We start from the raw sequence: 21,501 nt of genomic DNA on the forward strand, positions 1-21,501 counted from the left end.
GTACGGAGCCAGCCAGGCCGCCGGTTCCCATAGCTGCGGAGCAGAGCGTGCTGCCATGGCGCTGGCCAGGCCACGGCCCCGGGACCCCAGGTTCCCAGCCCCTTTCTTGCTGCTGATACTGCTCTGGGCCCCTGCCCTTGCCCTCCTGGCCGGTGAGTTGGGGCACAAGCCTTGGGGGGGACCTGGGCAGGCTCTGAGTCCCAAAGCAGACACCCAGGCCCTGGGGCTGTCCTTGCGGGTGCCAGCCCAACTCCAGGGCTGGGGTGCAGGCCTGAGTTGCAGGGTGCGGAGGAGTGCGATGCTGTGGGGTGCAGGCCTGAGTTGCGGGGTGCGGAGGAGTGTGTTGCTGTGGGCCACTGGAACTTGTGTAGAGGCAAATGTGTCCTGGGACTTGGGGCTGTTGTGTGTTGGGGGGCTTTGTGGGCCAGCTGTGATCTGGGTAATAGGGTGGGCTGTGTGTCTTAGGAGGGGTGTTGGAGTGGGGGTGCGGGGTTGTGAGGCCTGTGCTGGGTTGTGGGGTGCAGGTGGGGGTGTTTTAAAGTTGTGAGGGAGGATGAGCTGTGCTGGGTGAGCCTGGGTTGTGTCTGAGGCCTTCTCAGTGTGGTGCTGTGTCCTAGTGCGAGTTGTGGGGTGCAAGCTGTCCAGGGGGTTGAACTGTGCCATGGGGGCCTGGGGTGGGGGCAGCAGACCCAGCCTAGTGGATCGGGTTAGAGAAGGGGAAGGAGACCAGGGGAGCCTGGCCTCTGCCGACATCCCCCCATTTGTGCTTCCATCCCGCCTACACTGGGGGGACGCAGGTGCACTGGGCTCCCTGGGCTCCCTGGGGTGGCTGGGTCCTTGGGAACACGGAGCCCACGGCTGCCCCTGCCCAGGCATTCCCAGACGGAGCTGAAAGGGCTTCCTGAGCCGGACCCACTCGCCCAGCAGTTCCTGCTTTTGTCCAAGTAGGTTCACGTGTGCACGGGCCTGTCGCTCTTCCTGGGGGTCGGGGGGCCCTTTGTCTCGGTCACGATGGCTACTAGAGCCGGGCCTGGGTAGTCCCCCACCCCCACAACCACTGCTGGCGGAGGGAACCGAGCCTGGGCTCCACTGCGGCTGAGGAGCCCCCACCTCCTCAGACTCCCAGGGTGCGGGGTCAGGTCCCCCGAGGCCACTTCCTCCAGCCTCTTAGGGGCCTGGCTCACAGCCTTCATCTCCTCCTCATCCTCCTCCTCCTCTCGCCGGGCCTTCGGGGGCATGAGGACCCCATTATGCAGTGGAGGAAAATGAGTCTCAGGGAGAGATAAGGGCTTATGAGCTGGGCCCCCAGGCATACCTGGGGCTCATGAGGGGACCTGGGGCCTGCTCTCTGCACTGAGACAAGAAATCCTGGTCTGCGGATCTGGTCCTACAGTACACACACACACACACACACACACACACACACACCTGTGCACACACACATATACACACAAGTCACACCTGTGCATACATATCAGTACAAACGCACACACACCCCTGCACGTGGGTGTGGCATGCACGAGGGCACACACCACCTCATGAACAGTGTCCACACGTGTAGACCCACAGGACACACACACACACACACACACACACACACACACACACCGAGAGCAACGCGAGTGTGCTGACATGTGTGCATTCACACTCAGACACACATTCACGTGCACTTCGAGGCAGAGTGAGCACAGAGTAAACTGGTGCTACAAAAGGAAATGGCCTCACAGACACCCCCGCACACTCACCCGCTGGGGTCTCCGAGGGCAGCCTTCCCCTTGTGATTTCTGCACAGGAAGCCCCCTCCCTGGGGGTCCCTGAAAGCTGAGGTGGGGGCACGGCAGGCATGAGCATTTTGGGTGCCAGGCCTGACTGCCCGGCGTTGAGGGGCCGGGGACTGTATCACTTGAAAAGCCATTTCCATCCCAGAGGGCATGGGGGTGCTGGAGGCCCTGGGCCCCTGGCTCTGCTGCCCACCCCTGCCAGGCCCTGCGCTTGGCCCCTCTCCTGAGCCCACGCTGCCACAAAGGCTCTGCCGGTTGCTAGGAGAGGACCAGGCATCTTGGAGGACAATGGGCACGCTGGGCTCTCACATCCCTCCTGCTCCCAGAACACCCAGGGAGCCCGGCTGACAAAGGGGCAGCCCTCCAGTCCCCAAGTCTGGCCCCTCCTCCAACCAGAGCTGATGGGGGCCTGCCGAACGGAGGCAGGGCGGGAAGAGCTGCTCGCAGGTGACCCAGTGCCAGGGTTTGCTGGATGGTCAGTGTTTGCCTTGAGTAAAGATACGTAGACGAATGAATAAATCAACAGCATCAGCCACTATGTGGTCGGTGCTCTGCTACTGGGCTAACATGATCAATTTCCTTCTCACCACAGCCCTGTGATACCCTCAGTTTACCAAGGAGGAAAGGAGGCCCAGAGAGGGTCGGTAACTTGCCCACAGTCACAGAGCTAGAGGGTGGCAGGGTCAGGATGCCACAGTGAACTACGGCACCAGCCGATAGAGTCACCTCTCCTAGGCTAACTCCAAGGGCCGTATGAGACCTGATGAGAAAACACCCTGTTCTCCAACTGAGGTGCAGCATGGGATTCCCAGTTTCAGAAACTTTAGCCAGAAGCCAGAAGCCACTGTAGTTAAAGGTGAAATAATGACACGTGGCCTGGTGGGGAGCAGGCCAGAGCCCCACCTGCTCGGTGGGACCCTCCCTGCGGGGAGTGCCTCCCTGGGGATCCCTGAAAGCTGGGGGATGGGGGGGCATTGCAGGCATTAGCATTTTGGATGCCTGGTGCTCGGAGACCACAGTTTGGAAACTCCGGGAGGTGCCAGTGCCAGGAACGGGGGAGAGGGTGTGACTCCCCTGCAGCTATTGTTGTGGTTACTGTTATCAGAACGATGCCTTTAACCTCAGGGGTAAACGTCCGTAGAAGAGGATCCGGCTCCCCCGCCTGCACTGTTACTCCGTCCTAGCCTTGGGGCCTTCTGCCAGGAGCTCGGCATCTAGGAGATCCTGGGTCGCTTCTTTTTAAAATGTTTTTCCTTCTGACTTTTAGATGAAGTCTGCTTATTACTTTTTAAATCCTCACCCGAGGATATGTTTTTATTGACTTTAGAGACAGGGGAAGGGAGAGGGAGAGAGACACATCTATTGCTTGCCTCCCATACCTGCCCTGACGGGGGATCAAACCTGGGTATGTGCCCTGACGGGAATCGAACCCTCAACCTTCCAGTGTCCGGGAGGATGCGCCAACCAACTGACGAGTTAATAAAATTACATACATTCCAAGTGTGCAAGTCTATGATACTTCGTCTGTATATATTGCATTGTGCGCCCAACACCTAGTCATTGGGTCGCTTCTTAAGGATGGTCTCTCCCTTGCCTTGTCCAGACAAGACGCTTCCCCAAATCCACGCTCCAGAAACAGTTCTCATCAGGGGCTGGCCGCTTCCACCAGGCCTGTCAGACGTGCCCAGGAAGCAGGCGTCACTGAGCACGGAGGGAGGCCTGAGCCCAGGAGGATAGCTAAGGGCCAGGATCTGGACAGACACCCCGGGCTGCCCGCTCTGCCCAGGCACAGACTGGAACCTCCATGCTTTTTTTCTTTTTTAAATCCTTACCCGAGGATATGCTTTTATTGATTTTCATAGAGAGGAAGGGGAAGGGAAACAGTGATGTGAAACTTCAATAGGTTGGCCTCCCTCCCCTGAAATGACTGGCTACTGAGCCCACAACCTTTGTGTACTGGAGGGTGCTCCAACCACTGAGCCCCCTGCTGGGGACCGAACCTCCATTCTTATGCTTGTGCATGGAGGTCCGTCCAGCGCTGGAATGCACTGCACTGGCAGGACAGGGTGGCGATGTAAGTTGGCCCAGTGGGATTGCACATGCCCGGGAGGTGTGGGACATCTGTTCTCAGTTTTTTGGGGGATGATCCTGGGCAAGTTTACGACCTCTGAGTTAGAGAAACAGTTTTCTTAACAGCGCCCATGTCTTCCGTTTAAAGCGATATAATAACGTAGTAATAGATGCAAGATGTGTAGCACAGGCCAGAGCACAGAGTACATAGTACACACTCAGCAAACGGCTGCTGCTGTTACAATCCTGCCCTGTCCACGGAGAAAGTCCCCTTTCCTTACCTTGCTGGTTCTGGGCCTTCCCAGGGCTGGGCAGCCGGTCTGAGGGGAGGGGCAATGTCCGTTAATCCGTCCCCTGCAGGTCGTCCCAGGCGGCCTTAGAGGTCAGCAGGGATTTGTAAAGATAAGCACAGGCCCCTCGTTACCCTGGCAACAGGCCCCGCCCCTCCTGCCGGGCCCCTGGGACGGCCCTCCTCTGCCCTGGGTCCTTACCTCTCCTCCCCTCAGCCCTGGGCTGGCCTGGCCTCCCCGGCTGGCTCCTGGGAGACAGAGCCCGAGGTCAGCAGTTCCCAAGCCCCACTGCACAAAGGAATCCCCGGGAGCGTGCTGCAATGCAGATTCTGGGGCCCGGGGCCCAGAGGGTTGGAATCTCTAGGTCGGAGTGGGGCCCAGGAGTGGGAATCTTCACACAGGCGGAGGGGGCTGGGCTTGCCTTCCAGCCCCTCGTGGGCTGTGGGACTGGGCCTCATCTCTGAGCCTCTTTCCTCTACCGTGGAACGGAAGCCACAGCACCACCCAACTCCTCAGGTAAACACGCAGGTTCACTGAGATGACACACGAGATACGGTTGCCCCTCGCGGCAGGCTTCTGGCGCTATTGCACGCCTCCCGGGACAGGCGGCTCCCTCCCTCTCTGCCTGGCTCTGACAGGGCGAACGCCTTCACCCAGGTGGCGGGGCTCTGTCATTTAGGGCCACAGCCCACCTGCTCCCACCTTCCCACTCCCCCAGGCGCTGGACGCCCAGCCTGCTCCCATTTGCTCGGAAAGGGCAAAGCTCCAGATTGGGGTGGGGTCCCTGGGGCCACACGGATGAGGGTGGCACCTTGCTGGAACGAAATGGCACAGGGCCCCGCAGCCAGAGCCCTTCACCTGGGACCTCTGATTTCTGCGCTCCCCCTCCTGCGCGAGGCTGGGTCAAGGGACCCTGATCATAACGGCCGGAGCCCTCATTGAGGGTCCCCTGGGTGCCAGGGCGTCACTCATGTCACCGCGGTGGCTCCTTACAACATCCTATGAGGTGGGCACTGTTAGCACCCGGATCCATGCCGGGTCTGTCTGATGCCCAAACCTGTTCCTTCCATGAGGGAACTCAAATCACTCCCACCCCCTCAGATCATCTTCCCGCCCCCATCACGGCATCCAGCCCTGGGGACTGGCTCTAAACGGATCAGCCACAGCCACTCGGATGTGGAAAAGATGGGCTGCCCATAAGCCCCCGAGAAAGGCCCAAATACCCCCTGCCCTCAGCCCCGTGACCAGGCGAGGGGCCTGGGGATGGATGCCCTGAGCTGGGGAGAGGAGCAGTGGGCAGAGGGGGTCTCACAACATGGGAGTGAGCGAGCCCATGTTGAGCTGTACCAGGTGCTCTGGGTGCTCCGAGTGGGGGTGGCAGCGGGATTCTCTCCCTGCGCCTACTTATTGGTCAGTATTTCCATCTCCCTGTCCCCCATCCCGCTTGGCCCTGGCCGGGAAGGGTGGGGGTCGGCCAGTGGGCAGCCTGGCCTTGTGGAATGTGGATGACGCCTGAGAGGCTGCGGAGCCTTATCTGGGGGTCTTCACCAGGATGGGGGAGGGGAGGTGCAGGGCCTGGTTAGTGTCTGGATGACAACTTGGCCAGGGAAGGGGCACCTCTCAGAGCCCCAGGTGGGGAGGGGGGTGCCTCTTTCTTATGGGCGACTCCCCCTCCCCCATCCCTTACCAAGCTCCTACAAGCGGGGACTTGGCTGCAGTACCTGAGGCTTTGGATCCTATCACACCCTCTGAGGCACGGACCGTTAGCATCCCCTGTCGGACTGGGAGATGCAGCTCCGCAGGAGAAATGACTTGCCCACCGTCCCAGAGCTAGTAATTGTGCTGGGACCTGACCCAGGCTGTTTTACTCCAAGGCCCGAGTTCTTACTGTTGTTTCTCCAGAATTATCCTGACAGGCTGGGAGGGAGGGAGGGAGGGAGGGAGGGAGGAAGAGAGGGGTGGAGGGAGGGAAGGAGGCTGGCTCTCTACCTGGCTTGGCTTCCAGATCAGTAGGTGACCCTCTAACAGGGAGCTCAGTGCAGGCAGCACAGCGGCCAGAGCCAGGGGTTCGGTCAGCAGGTCTCAATACCTGCCCTGTACCCTGTGACCTTAGCCAGGCTGCTGCTCAAGCAATCGCGGATGGGGGTACAGTGAGGGCCAGGGATCCTGTGAGAAGTTCCCAGAGCAGTGGGGTGGGGTGGGAAGAGGGGGAGGGGGAAAGAAGGGCCTTTGAAGTCCTCCATCTTCGATTTCACCCAATTTCACGCAGGGATGGAGTTACCAGACCCCCAGCAGGAGTGGCGGAGGGGGCAGAGGGAAGAGCCCTGACCTGGGCCCTCTGGGAGGGAAAGGGCCATGGACAGGAGACCCCCACCCCCGTGGGGCTGACCCAAGGGGGGAGGCCTGGAAAGCCGTCCCAGCACGAACTTGCTGTGTGATGGCCTCTGGCAAGTCCTCCCTTTCCCTCTCGAGCCTCAGTCTGCTCTCTTGTAAAATGGGCATGACAGAGCCTGCCTCAAAGGGGCGCTGCGGGGATGCGAGACCGAGAGCGGGCTCCCAGGGTGGCTGTCTGCTCCCCCATCCTGAGCGGAGTAGCGTCCCAGGTCCTATTTTTCTGCTATGGAGGCGCTCCTGAGCCACTCCCAGTTCCGGGTGTAGCTGTGTGCAGCCTGTTGGGGCCTGGCTGGTAGAGCCACTGGCCCCCTCTCCATCCTACCGAGCGTGGACAGACCCTGTGGTTTTCCGTCTCCAGGGACCAGGGTGAGTGTGGGGAGGGGAGTGCCCGGTAGCCCCTGCCCAGCCTGTCTCCTCTCTCTACAGGAACAGAGCCTTCGGGGGCTCGGAGTGCCTGTGCCTCAGACCCATGCTCTCCAGGGACCCAGTGCCAGGCTACGGAGAGCGGCTACACCTGCGGGCCCGCCGAGCCCCAGGGCTGTGCCGCCCAACCCTGCTACCACGGCGCTCTGTGTGTGCCCCGGGGCCCGGATCCCCACGACTTCCGCTGTTACTGTGTGCCCGGGTTCCAGGGCCCGCGCTGCGAGCTGGACATCGATGAGTGTGCCTCCCGGCCCTGTCGCCACGGGGCCACCTGCCGCAACCTGGCCGACCGCTACGAGTGCCACTGCCCCCTGGACTATGCAGGTACTGGCCCCGCTGTGCCCGGAGGAGGTTCGGTAATGCCGATCCCCCTGGCCCCGAGTGTGAAGGCACCAACTCAGCTTTGACTTTAGCGGAGACACCCCCACCGCCTTCCCAGGCATCCTGGCCGCTCTCGGGGACAGCCGCTCTAGGCCTCACCACAGAGCGGCAGCTCTGGGTGCGTGTGGATGTGTAGGCACTGGCACGGTGCCTGGCACACAAAAGGCACTGCACACGCGTCCCCCCAGTCCCTTCTAGAGTTCCGATACGTGCTGGGTGTGGACTAGGGTGCAGCTATGCCTGGTGTGGCCTTCATGAGTGCACACCTGGTGTTTCTCACGTCTGCTCACTCCAGACCCATGTCCGGCTGTGGTGCAGACACTGTCGCTCACCGGATGATTCCGGAGTATGAACACCCCTGGGATGGTTCAGACTGTAATGTGGACCCCCTTCCCTGGGTAGCCCCCAAACTCCAGCACAGAGACCAGCTGTACGGTGGACCTCATCCCAGGGGCCTCTGTGGTCTCCAGTGGGAAGGGGATGACGTATTTCCAAGGGTTGGCCCCGAGGAAAAGCTGGTTCCCTCCGTCAGAGTTTGGCCCCATCCCAGTCCCATTCCTGCTCCAAGCAAGAGCATCGGAGTGAGCGCCTAGAAGCCGGGGAGGAGGACACAGCTCGGGAGAGGTCAGGTCTAGGGCAGTTGGGAGCCTGCAGCATGGACACTGGATTCAGACAACTCTCTCTGAGGGCAGAGGGCAGTTTGAGGTCACCTCAGAGCAATGGTCAGGCAGGGGGGACTGAGTTCCAGGGGAGGGTGCTCAGAGTGAAGAGGTAGGGCTCGGCACACAGATCAACATGGACTCTGGAAGCGGGTTCCATGCGTCTTTCTCGGCATTTGAGAGCCTCGGTGCCTGGATATGTGAGAGTGAGGGCATGTGTGTGTGTCAGTATTTTCGGGTGTCCAGGCTCCCTGAATGCCTCTGTGCTAAAATGTTGTGTGTGTGTGTGTGTGTGTGTGAGAGTGCCGGCAGGTGTGTGCGCACTGGGGAATGCTTTTTGGGTGAGATGTGAGCGAGTGCAGTGTCTGTGACTCATTTCTCTGCTCCTCCTCCCGTTCCCAGCCCGGCGGGGGAGGCTGGGATTCCAGGCCTGGGCCTAGCTCTGCCTGGCACAGAGGGTGGGAGTGGGGCCAGGGTAGCAGGCATGCGGGATCACAGGAAGGAGGGGCTGTGTTTTGCGTTCCCTGAGCCAGGAAGGCGGTAAGGTTCCTGCAGGAGCCATCTGGGCCCCTGGGCCCCCATAACCAATCATTTCCCAGGACCCATCCCAGCTGGGGGGCAGGGGTAGGGCCACTGGAGTGTACAATGACTAACGTTGCAGTACATCTCCACACTGGGATTCCCCACCTCCCTTCACCTCCACAGCCTCCTCCCCTAAGGGCCACCCAGTCTTCTGGGTGTTGCCCAGGACTGAGGGGGTTCCCAGGACTTGAACTTGCAGTTTTAAAAGCAAGACAATGCAGGGAAGACCAGAAGGAGTTGCTTACCCTACTCAGCATTTCCCGCCAGGGTGTGTTCCTCTCTGGGGTCCATCCTTACACCCTTTTCCAAGCCGGCAGAGTGAGCCTTTTAAAATGCAGATAGGAGCATGTAACTCAGCTGCTTAAAACTTGTAGGGTAAGCCCAGATTGTGCCCGGCCTCCCTGTAGCCCTGCCTCCCTGTAACCCTGCCTCCCCTCCTCCCCTCTCCCCTTAGCTCCCTACGATTTCTGCGCCGGCCATAGGGCATCATGCTCGGCCCCAAGCAAGTGTTAACCAACAGTCTTTCTGGAACCCAACAGCACCCCCAGCCCCGGCCCCGCATCCTAGTCTATGAACGCCACCCTGGTCCTTCAGAAGGCTCTTCTTCCAAGAAGCCTTCCCTGACTCCCAATTCCCCAGGCCAAGATCCTGGCTCTTGCTTTCCCAGAATCCAGGACTTTCTCATTGTTGAGCTTATCAACATGAAAAACCAGTCCTCCCTTAGTTAACACTGACTTAATACCCGCCTCCTGGCTAGATGCTCCTGAGCTCAGGGGAGCAGGGATGTCGGTCTTGTTTCTATCCTCTTCCCACTGCGGGCGTGAGAAACACCTTCTCTGCGCGGATCCTCACCTTCCGCTCCTTGTCCTGGAACTGGTCCGAGCAGGCCTGACTCGGCCTCTTTTGCCCTCCCTCTCGGTGACCTGCCTCTGTCCGCGTCTCCGGCCCGTCCAGGCGTGAACTGCGAGGTGGAGGTGGACCAGTGCGCCTCGGCACCCTGCCTGCACGGGGGCTCCTGCCTGGACGGCGTGGGCTCCTACCGCTGCGTGTGCGCGCCGGGCTACGGGGGCGCCAGCTGCCAGCTGGACCTGGACGAGTGCCAGAGCCAGCCGTGCGCGCACGGGGGCGTGTGCCACGACCTGGTCAACGGGTGAGTGGGCGGCCGGGCGCCCGAAGGCGGGAAGGCCGCGCGTTGGGCCCCGGGGACGCGGTGGAGGCAGTGGGGCTGCAGCCGAGTGCGTGCTCGCTCCAGGTTCCGGTGCGACTGCGGGGACACGGGCTACGAGGGCGCGCGCTGCGAGCAGGAGGTGCTGGAGTGCGCGTCGGCGCCCTGCGCGCACAACGCCACCTGCCTCGAGGGCCTCGGGAGCTTCCGCTGCCTCTGCTGGCCAGGTGCGTGGGCGCGGCGTGCGCATGCGTAGACTGGCGGGCGGGGCGCGGCCTGGGGCGGAGAAAGTGTGCACCGGTGCGCACGCGCCCTCAATGGACCTAGCTGGGTGTGCGCACGTGATTGCAACCTCTCCAAGCCTCAGGCTTCTGATCTGCAAAATAGGGCTAATCATAGCACCTGCGCCCAGGGGAGCTCTGAGGAGGGTAAAGGCGTGATGACCACGAGGCCTTGGCCCGCGGCCTGGCACGTGCAGGGTGCGCACTTCTGATGGTAATGCCAGTAAGATGCCCCTGAGCTGATTACGGCTGCCATAGGCATTCCTACCCCCTTTGAGGTGCCACTCCCTCAGAACATGCGTGACCATATTCTGAGCCCTTATCCTAACCCCGTGGTCGGCAAACTGCGGCTTGCAAGCCACATGCGGCTCTTTGGCCCCTGGAGTGTGGCTCTTCCACAAAATACCACGGCCTGGGCGAGGCTATTTTGAAGAAGTGGCGTTAGAAGAAGTTTAAGTTTACAAAAATTGGCTCTCAAAAGAAATTTCAATCGTTGTACTGTTGATATTTGGCTCTGTTGACTAATGAGTTTGCCGACCACTGTCCTAACCCGACCCTGGGCTGGGCTGGCGTCTGAGGTGGGGCGGGTGCTGCCGGAGGACTCCCTGTGACCTGAGGTCCCCGTGTGCGCGTCCCCAGGCTACAGCGGCGAGCGGTGTGAGGTGGACGAGGACGAGTGTGCGGCGGGCCCCTGCCAGCACGGGGGCCAATGCCTGCAGCGCTCCGACCCGGCCCTCTACGGGGGCGCCCAGGCCGCCTTCCCCGGCGCCTTCAGCTTCCGCCACGCTGCCGGCTTCCTGTGCCGCTGCCCTGCAGGCTTTGAGGGTGAGCTCCTTACCCTTTCCGGGGCGGAAGGTCCGCCAGTGTTCACATGCACCAGGAGGGGTGCCGGGGTGGGTTCCAGCGCCTCTCTCTGGGCCTCAGTCTCTCTGGCTATACAATGGGCCTTCCAGGTCCAGACTGGCTCTGAGGGCACAGGTGGGAACGCGGCTGGGCCTCTTGCAGGGGACGACTGCAGCGTGGACGTGGACGAGTGTGCCTCGGGACCATGCCTCCGTGGAGGCAGCTGCCAAGACCTGCCCAGCGGCTTTCAGTGTCACTGTCCACATGGCTACACAGGTGCTTGGGGGTGGGGTGGGCACCGGGGCGGGGCAAGGGCAGAGTTGGGGGTTCTGGGGTGGGAAGGTTCCTCTGGCTGATGTATGGAGGCTGGATTGATGGGGATGAGGGAATTAGGGAGGAGGTGGGGATAGTGGCCCAGGTGCCATTCAAGAGCTGGGACCTGGGCGTTGGAGGTGGGAATGCAGGGAATAAACAGGCTGAGAGACATTTAGGAGGCCACCTACAGGTCCTGAGGTTAGCCAGGTGCGAGTGGAAGGTGTCAGGGATGCGGCTACATGTTTGTCCTGGGTGACGTTGGGTGGAGGACAGTGAGTGCAGCTTTGTCCGGAGTCTGTCTGGGGGGCACCCCCAGGAGGAGCCTGGGTGGGGCTGTTGGACAGGGACCTGGGGCCCAGGCTGTGGCCTGGGCTGGAGTCAGAGACTGAGGGTCAGAAGTGTAATCCTGACAGCCGGGGCCACGAGTGGCCGAGGTTGTCGGGGAGAATGTGTGGATGATGGGCACCTGACGTCAGAGGGCTGGGCAGAGGCCGAGGGGCCTGCAGGAGGGACAGAGGCCCTTGGGCCAGGACAGGGAAGGTAGAAGGGGGGTGGTTACGGAGAGCTGGAGCCAGTGTCTGGAGAAGGATGAGCTTGACCTTGGGGGAGCTGAGGGTGCAGAAGCCTCTCCCCGCCTCGGTGCAGCAGATGCACAGACCCACAGACACCCTCCCACACGGACACTGGTGAACCCAAGGATCTCCTCACTCACCGCGTGTCCCTGCCGCTCTGGAATGCCTGTGGCACGTCCCCCACACGGCCCACATTCCTGCCCAGGCACGCTGCCTCCTCTGCCTGGCAGGGCTCCTGGACACAGGCTCCCCCGCCCAGGGGAAGGAGGTGGTGGTCACACCGTCGCCCCTACCCTTCGCCCACTCAAAGACCCTGGGGCTCAGTGTCTCCACCCTTGGGTGGCCAACTCCCTTGGGCGCCCCGTGGGCTGCGGTCCCCGAGTGCCTGGCACACAGTGGGCCCACCAAGCATGCCCTGCCTTTGAAGAGCATTCTCTGTGTATTTGTTACCCCTGACCACCGCCCCATGAAGTGGGGGTTGAAGTCCCCACCTTCCAGAGGAGGCCTTGGAGCCTTCAGAGAGGGAGTGTCACCCCCTCAGGTTCCCCAGCGTCAGCAGCAGCTGAGCTCAGCTGATGGGTGACAGCGAGGCCAGATCTCTAAGGTCAGAGACCAGGACGGGGAATCCCGGCTGTGGGGCTGGGCTCCTTGCCACTGTCCACCCCCATTCTCCCTTTGGTTCGTGCTGGGCGTGGGGGAGGCCAGTGCCTGGCATTCCTGAGCAGGGTCTGGAGGAGGCAGCCAGCCCAGGCCGGGAGCGCTGCTCCCCAGCCTCGGCGGCCGCCCAGCCCTCTCAGACATCTGGGGAAATGCAATGGGGCTGCGGGCCCTGTGGACCTTCCTGGGGGGCCTGTGGCTCCTGGCAGGTACGGAGAATGGTGGCTTTGGGCGGGGCAGGTGGAGCTAGCTGTCCTCAGAAGGAGACTGTGCTGCTTGTGTGCTGACCGGGGCCAGGGTTCAAATCCCGCTGGCTTCTCTGGGCCTATGCCCCTCCAGCTGGGATACCGGAGCAGGGCTGGCCTTGGTTGCTTTGTGGAGTCTCGGGCTGAACTGGGGTTGGGCTGTGGCCTCTTGACCTAAGCTAGGGCCAGAGCGCCTGGCATGGGAGCTCTGGGAGGGAGGGTGAGGTGGTCCCTTCACAGCTTGTATGGGGCCCCTTGGGAGCTTAGAGCCTGGGGGCTACCTGGAGTGCCACAGGTGCCTACCCCCCTCTACCTGCTCCTCCCGCCACCACTCTGTCCACAAAAGCCATGCTAGGCCCCTTGCTGGGTGCCAGTGCTATCCTCCCGCCCCTGGAGACCTCAGCTGCCCGGACAGATGCTTTCAATACGCAGTCCTGGGTTGCTGTGCCTGGATGTGGACAGGGAGTTGGGAGTGACACACTAGCTTGGGGTTGGGAGTCGGAGAACGCCACCGAGGGGACTGGCCCTTTGAATTTGGGCTTTGTAGAATGAATAGGAGTTTGAAAGGCAGGGTAAGGGAGGAGGAGGCATTCCAAGCAGAGGGAACAGTGTGAGCAAAGCCCCAGAGGCAGGACTTTCCAGGAAAGGCTCGGAGGAACAGGCAGTTAAGGTTTGTCGGGAGCGGGGTTGAGACTTGAGTGCCTGGTCGTGCCCAGCCCAAGGGGAACCTTGAATGCCAGGGTGAGTGATTGGACCTTCAGCCGCAGAGGAACCGGGCGGGTGATCTTTAGGACCAGATCTCTGGCTGCTTGTGGAGACGGATGGCAGAGGGGTTCTGAAGTCAGGCAGGTGAGGCAGGAGAGGGGGGGTGGCAGATTGGACAGTATTTAGGGGATTGAACCCACAGGGTGTGGAGAGAAAGGGGTATCCCGGGTTCCAGTCTCTGGGGGCCTCAGAGGTCGATGAAAACCCTTTGGAAATTGGGAATTGGTTTGGTTGATAGGTACTGAGGTCCTGGTCCCAGGAAACTTGCAAGCTCTGGGTCCAGACTGTGGTTCTGGCCTTGGGTGCTGAGCCTTGGCCTCGTCTCTCCTGAAGGCCTGACATGTCAGGAGGAAGTGGACGAATGCCTGTCGGAGCCTTGCCTCCATGGTGGGACCTGTGTGGACATCATGGCAGGCTACACCTGCCGGTGCCCGGAGGACTGGGGGGCGCATGACTGTTCTGTGCAGCTCACTGGCTGCCAGGGCCACACGTGCCCACCGGCTGCTACCTGCATCCCTACCTTTGAGTCTGGAGTCCACAGTCACGTCTGCCGCTGCCCACCTGGTACCCATGGACCTTCTTGTGGCCAGAACACCACCTTCTCCCTGGTGGCTGGGAACCCTGTGCGGGTGCCAGGACCAGCTGGTGGGCCCCTGGGTCTGGCACTGAGGTTTCGCACCACCCTACCTGCCGGTGCCTTGGCCACGCGCACTGATGCCCAGCACGGCTTGGAGCTGGAGCTGGCACTGGCGGCAGCCACACTTCAGGCCACGCTCCGGAGCCACGGCAATACTGTTCTAGTCCTGAGGCTGCCAGACCTGGCCCTAAATGATGGCCACTGGCACCGAGTGGAGGTGACCCTCCGCCTCGAGGTCCTGGAGCTGCGGCTCTGGCATGAGGGCTGCCCTGCCCAGCTCTGCGTGGCCTCCCGCTCTGTGCCCCAGGCTCCTACAGCTGCCCCGGCCACGCCGCCTGCCGGGTTCCGCTCTGTCCAGCTGGGTGGAGCAGGCTTTGCAGGCTGCCTCCAGGACGTACATGTGGACGGGCACCTCCTTCTGCCTGAAGACCTTGGGGAGAATGTCCTCCTAGGCTGCAAGCGCCACGAGCAGTGCCAGCCTCTGTCCTGTGCCCACGGAGGGGCCTGCGTGGACCTGTGGACTCACTTCCATTGCGACTGCCCCCGGCCCTACAGTGGACCCACGTGTGCTGATGGTGAGGAGTGCGCCAGGTGGGCCCAGGGCAGAGGCCGTGCCTTCCCCCCGCCCACACGCCTCATGCCTGGCCCCCTCTCTCCCTGCAGAGGTTCCTGCAGCCACATTTGGCTTGGGGGGCACCCTGAGTTCTGCATCCTTCCTGGTCCATCAGCTGCCAGGCCCCAACCTCACGGTGTCCTTCCTCCTCCGCACTCGGGAACCTGCCGGCCTGCTGCTCCAACTTGCCAACGACTCCGCAGCTGTCCTGACCGTGTTCCTGAGCGAGGGCCAGGTCCGGGCCGAGGGGCTGGGCAGTCCTGCTCTGGTGCTCCCCGGACCCTGGGACGATGGGCTCCGCCACCTGGTGACACTCAGCTTCCGGTCTGACCAGCTGCAGGGCATGGGGCTGCAGGTGCATGTGGGTGGGAGACTCCTCCCTGCTGACGCCCAGCCTTGGGGTGGGCCCTTCCGAGGCTGCCTCCAGGACCTGAGACTCAATGGCCTCCACCTCCCCTTCTTCCCACTGCCGCCGGGGAACTCAAGCCAGCCCAGCGAGCTGGGCAGCGGGCAGTCCTGGAACCTCACCGCGGGCTGTGTCTCCGAGGACGTGTGCAGTGTGAGTGCTCTGGACAAGGGGCGGGTCCCTCTCCAACCTGCCTCTCTGGGTCAGCACGTCTTTCTCCTGGTGAGGAAAGCACTCTGCCCAAGGTGCCCCCGTTAGAGAGGGGCGGTGAAGGGCTCATATTCAGCTCCTCTCTGGCCCAGCGGCTCCGGCCCTCTGGTCCTTTTCTGAGACAGACACCCTGACCCAGGCACGGGCCAGCTAAGCCTCTCTGCAGGAACTGTGTGGGGGGACAGGGACCCGCTTGGCTCACGAACAAAGACCAGCCCTTGGAATTGGAATAGCCTGGGTGTGAACTCTGGCTCCTCTACTTACTGGCTGGGTGACGCAGGCAAGTGGCTTCTCTCTGAGCCTCAGTTTCCTCACCTGTAAAGTGGAGATAGTGACTTCCACTCCATTTGTCTGAGGAGGTAATGTGTCTCCAGTAGGTGCTCAGTTAAGAACCAGTGCAGGGACGATTATGTGACTGCAGGCCTGAGCCAACCCCTGTCCTGATTCTCCTGTAGCCCAACCCCTGTCTCAATGGTGGGACCTGCCTGGTCACCTGGAATGACTTCCACTGCACCTGCCCTGCCAACTTCACAGGGCCCACGTGTGCCCAGCAGCTGTGGTGTCCTGGCCAGCCCTGCCTCCCGCCTGCCACCTGTGAGGAGGTCCCTGGTGGCTTTGTCTGTGAGTGTGTGCCCTGGGCATCCCACACGCTGGGTGCTGGACACTCAGGCTAGGTTCGACCCCGCCCCTCACCTCAGGGCTCACAGTAGACCAGGATGCCAATAGTTCCAGCCCAGTGTAGCTAGGCCACTGCATCCCGCAGGACAAGCTTTCTGGAGGAAGCGAGCATTCGTTAGGTTTTCAAGGTCAAATAAAACTCTGACCTGGCATAGGGCAGGACATATCAGGGAGGGGAAAGAGCATGTGCAAAGGCCCTGAGGTCTAGAAGAACAATTTTGACACAAGTACAGGTATGGGATGGCTAGGTTGCCAGGGGCCTTGAATGTTGGGTCAGGCAGCTCAGGACTTTTTCCCAAGGGCAGTGGGGGTGCTACGGGAGGGTTTTAGGTTGGAGAAAGACATGATTCGCATTTTTAAAAGCTGACTGCATTTCATTAAAATGCATGATCAACATTTGAAAATCTGCATGAAAAAAAAGATGACTTCCTGCAGTGGAGAGTAGGCCTCCGTGATGAGACCAGGCAACTTCAGGAGGAGGGAAAGGGTAGAGGAAGGGGCAGATCTTTCGAGGGGTTATTGTTGCCTGGTCTGCTCCCTGGAGGGCAGGGTGGGCGCAATCTGGAGGAGGGGAATTGTAAGGGGGTGGCAGTGCAGGTGGGGCCGCAGATTCTGGGGTTAGATGGTAGGTGGCTGTGTGTTGCTTCTCCCCATCCTCCACCCACCCTCAATGGGCGGTGGGCGTAGAGGCGGCAGGTGGCATCACCTGCGTGTAGGGGTTGGGGTGGGTGGGTGCCTGCCCGGAGGCCCTCACCAACGCTCCCGCTCTCCCGCAGGTGTGGCGGAGGCCACGTTCCGCGAGGGCCCTCCGGTCCCATTTAGCGGACACAACGCATCGTCGGGACCCGAGCTCAGCGGCCTCTCGCTCGCCTTCCGCACACGCGACTTGGAGGCCGGGCTGCTGCGCGCCGCCGCGGGCCCCCTGGCCGCGGTCTGGCTGGCCGTACACAACGGCTCGCTGGTGGCGGGCGTGCGCAGCGGCCGCGGGCTGCCGGGCGCAGTGCTGCCCGCTCCCGGGCCGCGCGTGGCCACCGGCGCCTGGCACCGCGTGCGCCTGGCCATGGAGCGCCCCACGGCCGCGGCGTCGCGCTGGCTGCTCTGGCTGGATGGCGCGGCGACGCCGGTGGCGCTGCGCGGCCTGGCCGGCGACCTCGCTTTCCTGCGCGGCCCGGGCGCCGCGCGCGTCCTGCTGGCCGAGAACTTCACCGGCTGCCTGGGCCGCGTGGCGCTCGGCGGCCTCCCGCTGCCCCTGGCGCGCCCGCGGCCAGGCGTCGCCCCCGGGGCCCGAGAGCACTTCGCCGCCTGGCCCGGAGCGCCGGCCCCGCGCCTCGGCTGCCGCGGCGAGCCCGTGTGCGTCCCCTCGCCCTGCCTGCACGGCGGCGCCTGCCGCGACCTCTTCGACGCCTTCGCCTGCGTCTGCGGCCCCGGCTGGGGGGGCCCGCGCTGCGAGGCCCGCGCCGACCCGTGTCGCTCGGCGCCCTGCCTCCGCGGCCGCTGCCACGCGCGCCCCGACGGCGGATTCCTGTGCCGCTGCCCGGAGGGCTTCGCGGGCCCGCGCTGCAGGTCGGTGACCCGGGCGGGTGGGCGCGCGCGGGCGGGAAGACGGGCCGGAGGGGAGGACCCCGGGACGGTGGGTGAGGCAGGGAATCCGAGGGCCCGGCTGGGTCTGTGGGCCGGCCCCTTCCCCCCTCTGAGCCTCCTGCCCTCGTTGTGAATGGGAACCACAGTCCCCTAGACTTGCCAGATAAAGGACACGCCGATAAATTTGAATTTCAGATAGGCAGCGCTCTGTCTGGGGCTGAAGGGTGGGGAACCCAGAGCTGGTCTTGGAAGAAAACCTTGACGGAGCTTTCCTGCCCACCCGCCCACCACTGATGTTCACCGCGTTAGTCCCCTGGGAGGGAGGCAGAGTGAGATGGTCCCCTCTTCATTCTTGGTTCGATGCCCCAGTCCTTTGGAGCCAAGGTTATGGAGGGCTGTCTGTTGGAGGCCGTACCTCCCTGGGTCCCCCACCCACACCCCAGGAATGTCAGGCCCCGGGTTGTGCTAAGGAATGCACTTTTGTTCTGAGCAGAGTCCTTCCATTTTGTCAGCTTCTCAAAGGCCTGGACCCTGGGAAGATCCCCGGTCTGGGTGGGGGTGGGCCTGGACAGCGCTGTGTCCCATCCCGGCCACCTCAGACACCACGTGCCTGACTGATACTAGGGACTATAGGAGGTGGGCCCTGAGTTCCACAGATGCCAACACAGAGGCTCAGGTGGCCTGTGACCGAGGGGCCGAGGGTGGGCAAGGCCCCCGGCGTCCTGCCCCCAGTCCAGCATGTTTTCTCCCCAGGTTGCCTGTCCTGCCAGAGGGGTGCAGCCTGAATGCCACCTGCCTCAGCGGCAGCCCGTGTGAGGGTGGGCCTCAGGGCGCCAACTGCAGCTGCCAGGAGGGCTTTGCTGGCCAGAGGTGGGTTTGGGGCGGGGCCTGGGAAGCGGCCGGTGAGTGTGGAGAGCTGGGCAGGGTGGGTAGAGTGGGGTACTCACCGCCTGAGTCCTCACTGTCATCACATGCCTGACAGCCCCCCTCGGTCACTTTCTGGGGCTTCCACCCTCTGCTCTGCAGACCCTGCAGGGAAGGGGTTGCCTGGTGGGGTTTCTTGGAGCCCCTTGCACAGGCCACCTGTGCCAGGACCGCCTGGGAGGCTGTAAAGGTGCAGGTTCTGGGCCCACCGCACACGGGGTCAGCATCCCCGGGCCTTGCACAGGCTCTCCCGGGCTTCTGGTGGAGGGAGTCATTCTCGGTCATGAATGCGGGGCAGAGGTGGCGGCCAGTGATGGAGATCACGTTCAGCCTCAGCATCGGCAGGGCCCAGCCAGGCGGAGACAGTGAATGGATGAGCTTCGGTGCCTGGGAAGGGGGCTTGAGGAGCTGAGGATGGCAGCTGGGGGAGCCAGAGGCAGCATGGGAGGAAGCAGGTTCCTCCCCCTACCCTCCTCTCTGCCCCCCAGGTGTCAGCTCTCCTGTGAAGCCAACCCCTGCCTGAATGGGGGCACCTGCCGGGCGGCTGCTGGGGCGTATGAATGCGTCTGCAGCGCAAGGTTCTCGGGCCAGTTCTGTGAAGTGGTGGTGAGTTGTGCCAGAGGCTGGGGTTTTGGACTTTATTAGATGATGTTGTGGGGCGGGGGGTGGTGGTGGTGGTAGTGCCGCACCTGGAGCTGTTCCTGGACCAACCCTGTCATGGGGTGGGCAGCAGCAGGGGAGGCCCAGGTCCCTTCCATGAACCGCACCCAGGAGGCATTTTCACTCCAGGGAGAGCCCGGAGTCCCCACCATCACCCTGGGGCCTGGCAGTGAAATAGTTGGGCTCCATCAAGCCCGATTTGGGGCAGGATTCAGGACCCACAGGACCTTGGAATTCAGGGATTTAGGTTGGTGAACAGAGGCTGTACTCTCCGGGGGTTTCTAGAGTAGGAAGATTTGAGGAGCCCAGGATTCTGAGCCAGAGCGAGCTTGGCCCCTGACCCCAGGACACTCAGCTGCAGAGGGGCCCACGGGCAGCTTGAGCTTGAACCTCCCTCTGGTGGGCTCCCCACTAAGGGGCGGAGCTGGCCCTGCAGGCATGAGCCCACAGTGGGTGCTGGCTGCAGGGGAGGTGGGCAGGGAAGTCTGGGCAGGAGCCTTGATCTCCGCAGGCTTCTGGCAGCCTGGGTCATAAACCTGCACATTCCCTCTGCTTCTGGGGACTGTTTCCTTTCAAGTGGAACTTTTACAGCCTCTGGCTCCCGCACCCACCTTCCCAGAGCCCAGGGAGATAATGGCTTTACAGCTCCCCGAGAAGTGCCTGGGTGGCGGCTGGTGAGGGCCCACTTTTATCTGCAGCCTCGGACCCTTCTCCAGGGCTGTGTGCTGGGCCTGGGACCCAGGTCTCCCGGGCCTGAGAGGCCTCTCGGGACAGAGGGAGACCTGTGGCTCTGGAATCCTGGATTTCTGTGATTCCGGAACTTCAGAATTCCAGCCTTGCAGAATCCTTGATGGGGAAACCCTGGGAGGCTGGGGAGATGGAGAGGAGGGCCCCCCAAAGCCTGGTCTAGCTTCCATGGAGGTGGGGGGCAGCGGGGCGGGGGTGGGGGAAGGCCCTGCTGGATTCTGAGTTCGCCATCAGCTAGTCAGCCTCTCGGGCTGTTGCCTAAGATTCTCCCACTTTGGGGTTAAGCCTGGTCTCGGTGGTCACTTTCAAACACCAGGCCACCCTTCAGGATGGGGAGGGAGCAAGTCCCCATTGCCTCAGATTGAACGAGTTCATCGTCGGGAGGAGGAGCCACATGGCAGGGCTGGGCCCTGAGGCCCCCTGGCCAGTGACAGAAGGGCCTTGACCGGGATTTGAAGCTGAAGGATGGCAGCGTGGTGTTGGGGGCAGATGGAGAGGTGCCCGTCCTGGCTTGCCACCAACTAGTCACGCGTCTGGGGAGTCTGGGCAAAGCCTGTTTTCTCACCTACTACCCACCGCGTGCCTAACATGCAGGCCCTGCTCCCTGCTTTTTGGGGAACACCAGGGAGCAAATAAACCAGACTCCGAGCTCCCGGAAGTGAGGGAGGGCTCTCCGTGCTGCCGCACTGCGTGGTGTGAGGTTTCTGTGCCGTCCACGCGCTGTGCTGAACTCGGACCGGGTGGTCAATGAACTCTTCTCTCCTTCCAGCCAGAACCCTTTGTCATATAGGAGTCTCCTGGCGGTTGCTCTGATGGGCGGCTCCCTGGCACCTGCTTGTACACCCCCAGGGCCAGGCCTCTGCCTCCCAGGGAAGCCTGTGAGCGCTCATTTCCTCCGAGCAAGTCCTGCGCCCCCTCTGCTCTCTCCTCCCCCTCCCTTACCTGAGGCCTCCTTGTCCTGTCTCCTGCAGAAGGACCTGCCGCTGCCACTGCCGTTCCCGCTGCTGGAGGTGGCAGTGCCTGCAGCCTGCGCCTGCCTCCTCCTCCTCCTCCTGGGCCTCCTCTCAGGGATCCTGGCGGCCAGAAAGCGCCGCCAGTCAGAGGGCACCTACAGCCCGAGCCAGCAGGAGGTGGCCGGGGCGCGGCTGGAGATGGACAGTGTCCTCAAGGTGCCGCCCGAGGAGAGACTCATCTAGGCCTGCTGCCGGCGCCGCACCTGAGGCCACGGACAGTTTCCACCTGGAGACCCTCGGAGGCCGCTTCCAGGAGGCCTTTGGGACGTGCCGCCCCTTCCAGGCCTTGGGAGCTGCTGCGGGGCCCAGCAGACCTGCTGGGGAAGTGTCCCCTCTGCTGGCACCCCTGCCTCTGTCCCACCGTGGACTGAGGAAAAGGGGGGCACTCAGGGCAGCAGAGAGGGCCTGGCAAGGGTGGACGAATCCATCGGACCCACCAGGCCATGCCTCAGCAGCTGTGCAGGGCAGGGCAGGGCACACGTGGTGCACAGGGTGTGTTCAGGAGTGTGAGTGTGTGTGTGTGTGTGTGCGTGCACAGTATGGGTGTGTACCTGGGGACTGTTGATCTGCAGATATGGGTGTGTGTGCTGGACTGGGCTCGTGGGCGTG

General features: G+C 62.5%; 1 protein-coding gene and 1 long non-coding RNA gene across 3 annotated transcripts in view; one reads left to right on the forward strand and one right to left on the reverse strand.

The window, feature by feature from the left end:
• LOC129151652 (uncharacterized) overlaps nt 1–2,003 on the reverse strand; it is a 72,179-nt gene extending 70,176 nt beyond the window's left edge. For both annotated transcript variants that reach the window (XR_008558313.1, XR_008558312.1), the window contains exon 1: nt 1,746–2,003. This is a non-coding gene — a long non-coding RNA (uncharacterized LOC129151652). The remainder of the gene's footprint in view (nt 1–1,745) is intronic.
• On the forward strand, nt 56–21,313 carry CRB2 (crumbs cell polarity complex component 2). Its single transcript, XM_054727329.1, has 13 exons — nt 56–152; nt 6,962–7,282; nt 9,535–9,730; nt 9,833–9,972; nt 10,666–10,851; nt 11,032–11,145; nt 13,757–14,635; nt 14,724–15,232; nt 15,745–15,910; nt 16,744–17,530; nt 18,302–18,418; nt 18,961–19,078; nt 20,851–21,313. Exons 1-13 carry the CDS (start codon nt 56–58, stop codon nt 21,073–21,075), a joined length of 3,855 nt encoding a protein of 1,284 aa, XP_054583304.1. The 3' UTR covers nt 21,076–21,313.
• Nucleotides 21,314–21,501: the final 188 nt, after the last annotated feature.

Source organism: Eptesicus fuscus, chromosome 15 (genome assembly GCF_027574615.1).
Source record: "Eptesicus fuscus isolate TK198812 chromosome 15, DD_ASM_mEF_20220401, whole genome shotgun sequence".
Taxonomy (NCBI): Eukaryota; Metazoa; Chordata; class Mammalia; order Chiroptera; family Vespertilionidae; genus Eptesicus; species Eptesicus fuscus.

Bases quoted from the DNA above. Each gene is read 5' to 3' on its own strand.
- CRB2 (XM_054727329.1), top strand. From the start codon at position 56: ATGGCGCTGGCCAGGCCACGGCCCCGGGACCCCAGGTTCCCAGCCCCT. The intron at 7,283-9,534 runs GTACTGGCCCCG...CGGCCCGTCCAG, and splicing joins CTGCCCCCTGGACTATGCAG to GCGTGAACTGCGAGGTGGAG. The intron at 9,973-10,665 runs GTGCGTGGGCGC...GCGCGTCCCCAG, and splicing joins CCGCTGCCTCTGCTGGCCAG to GCTACAGCGGCGAGCGGTGT.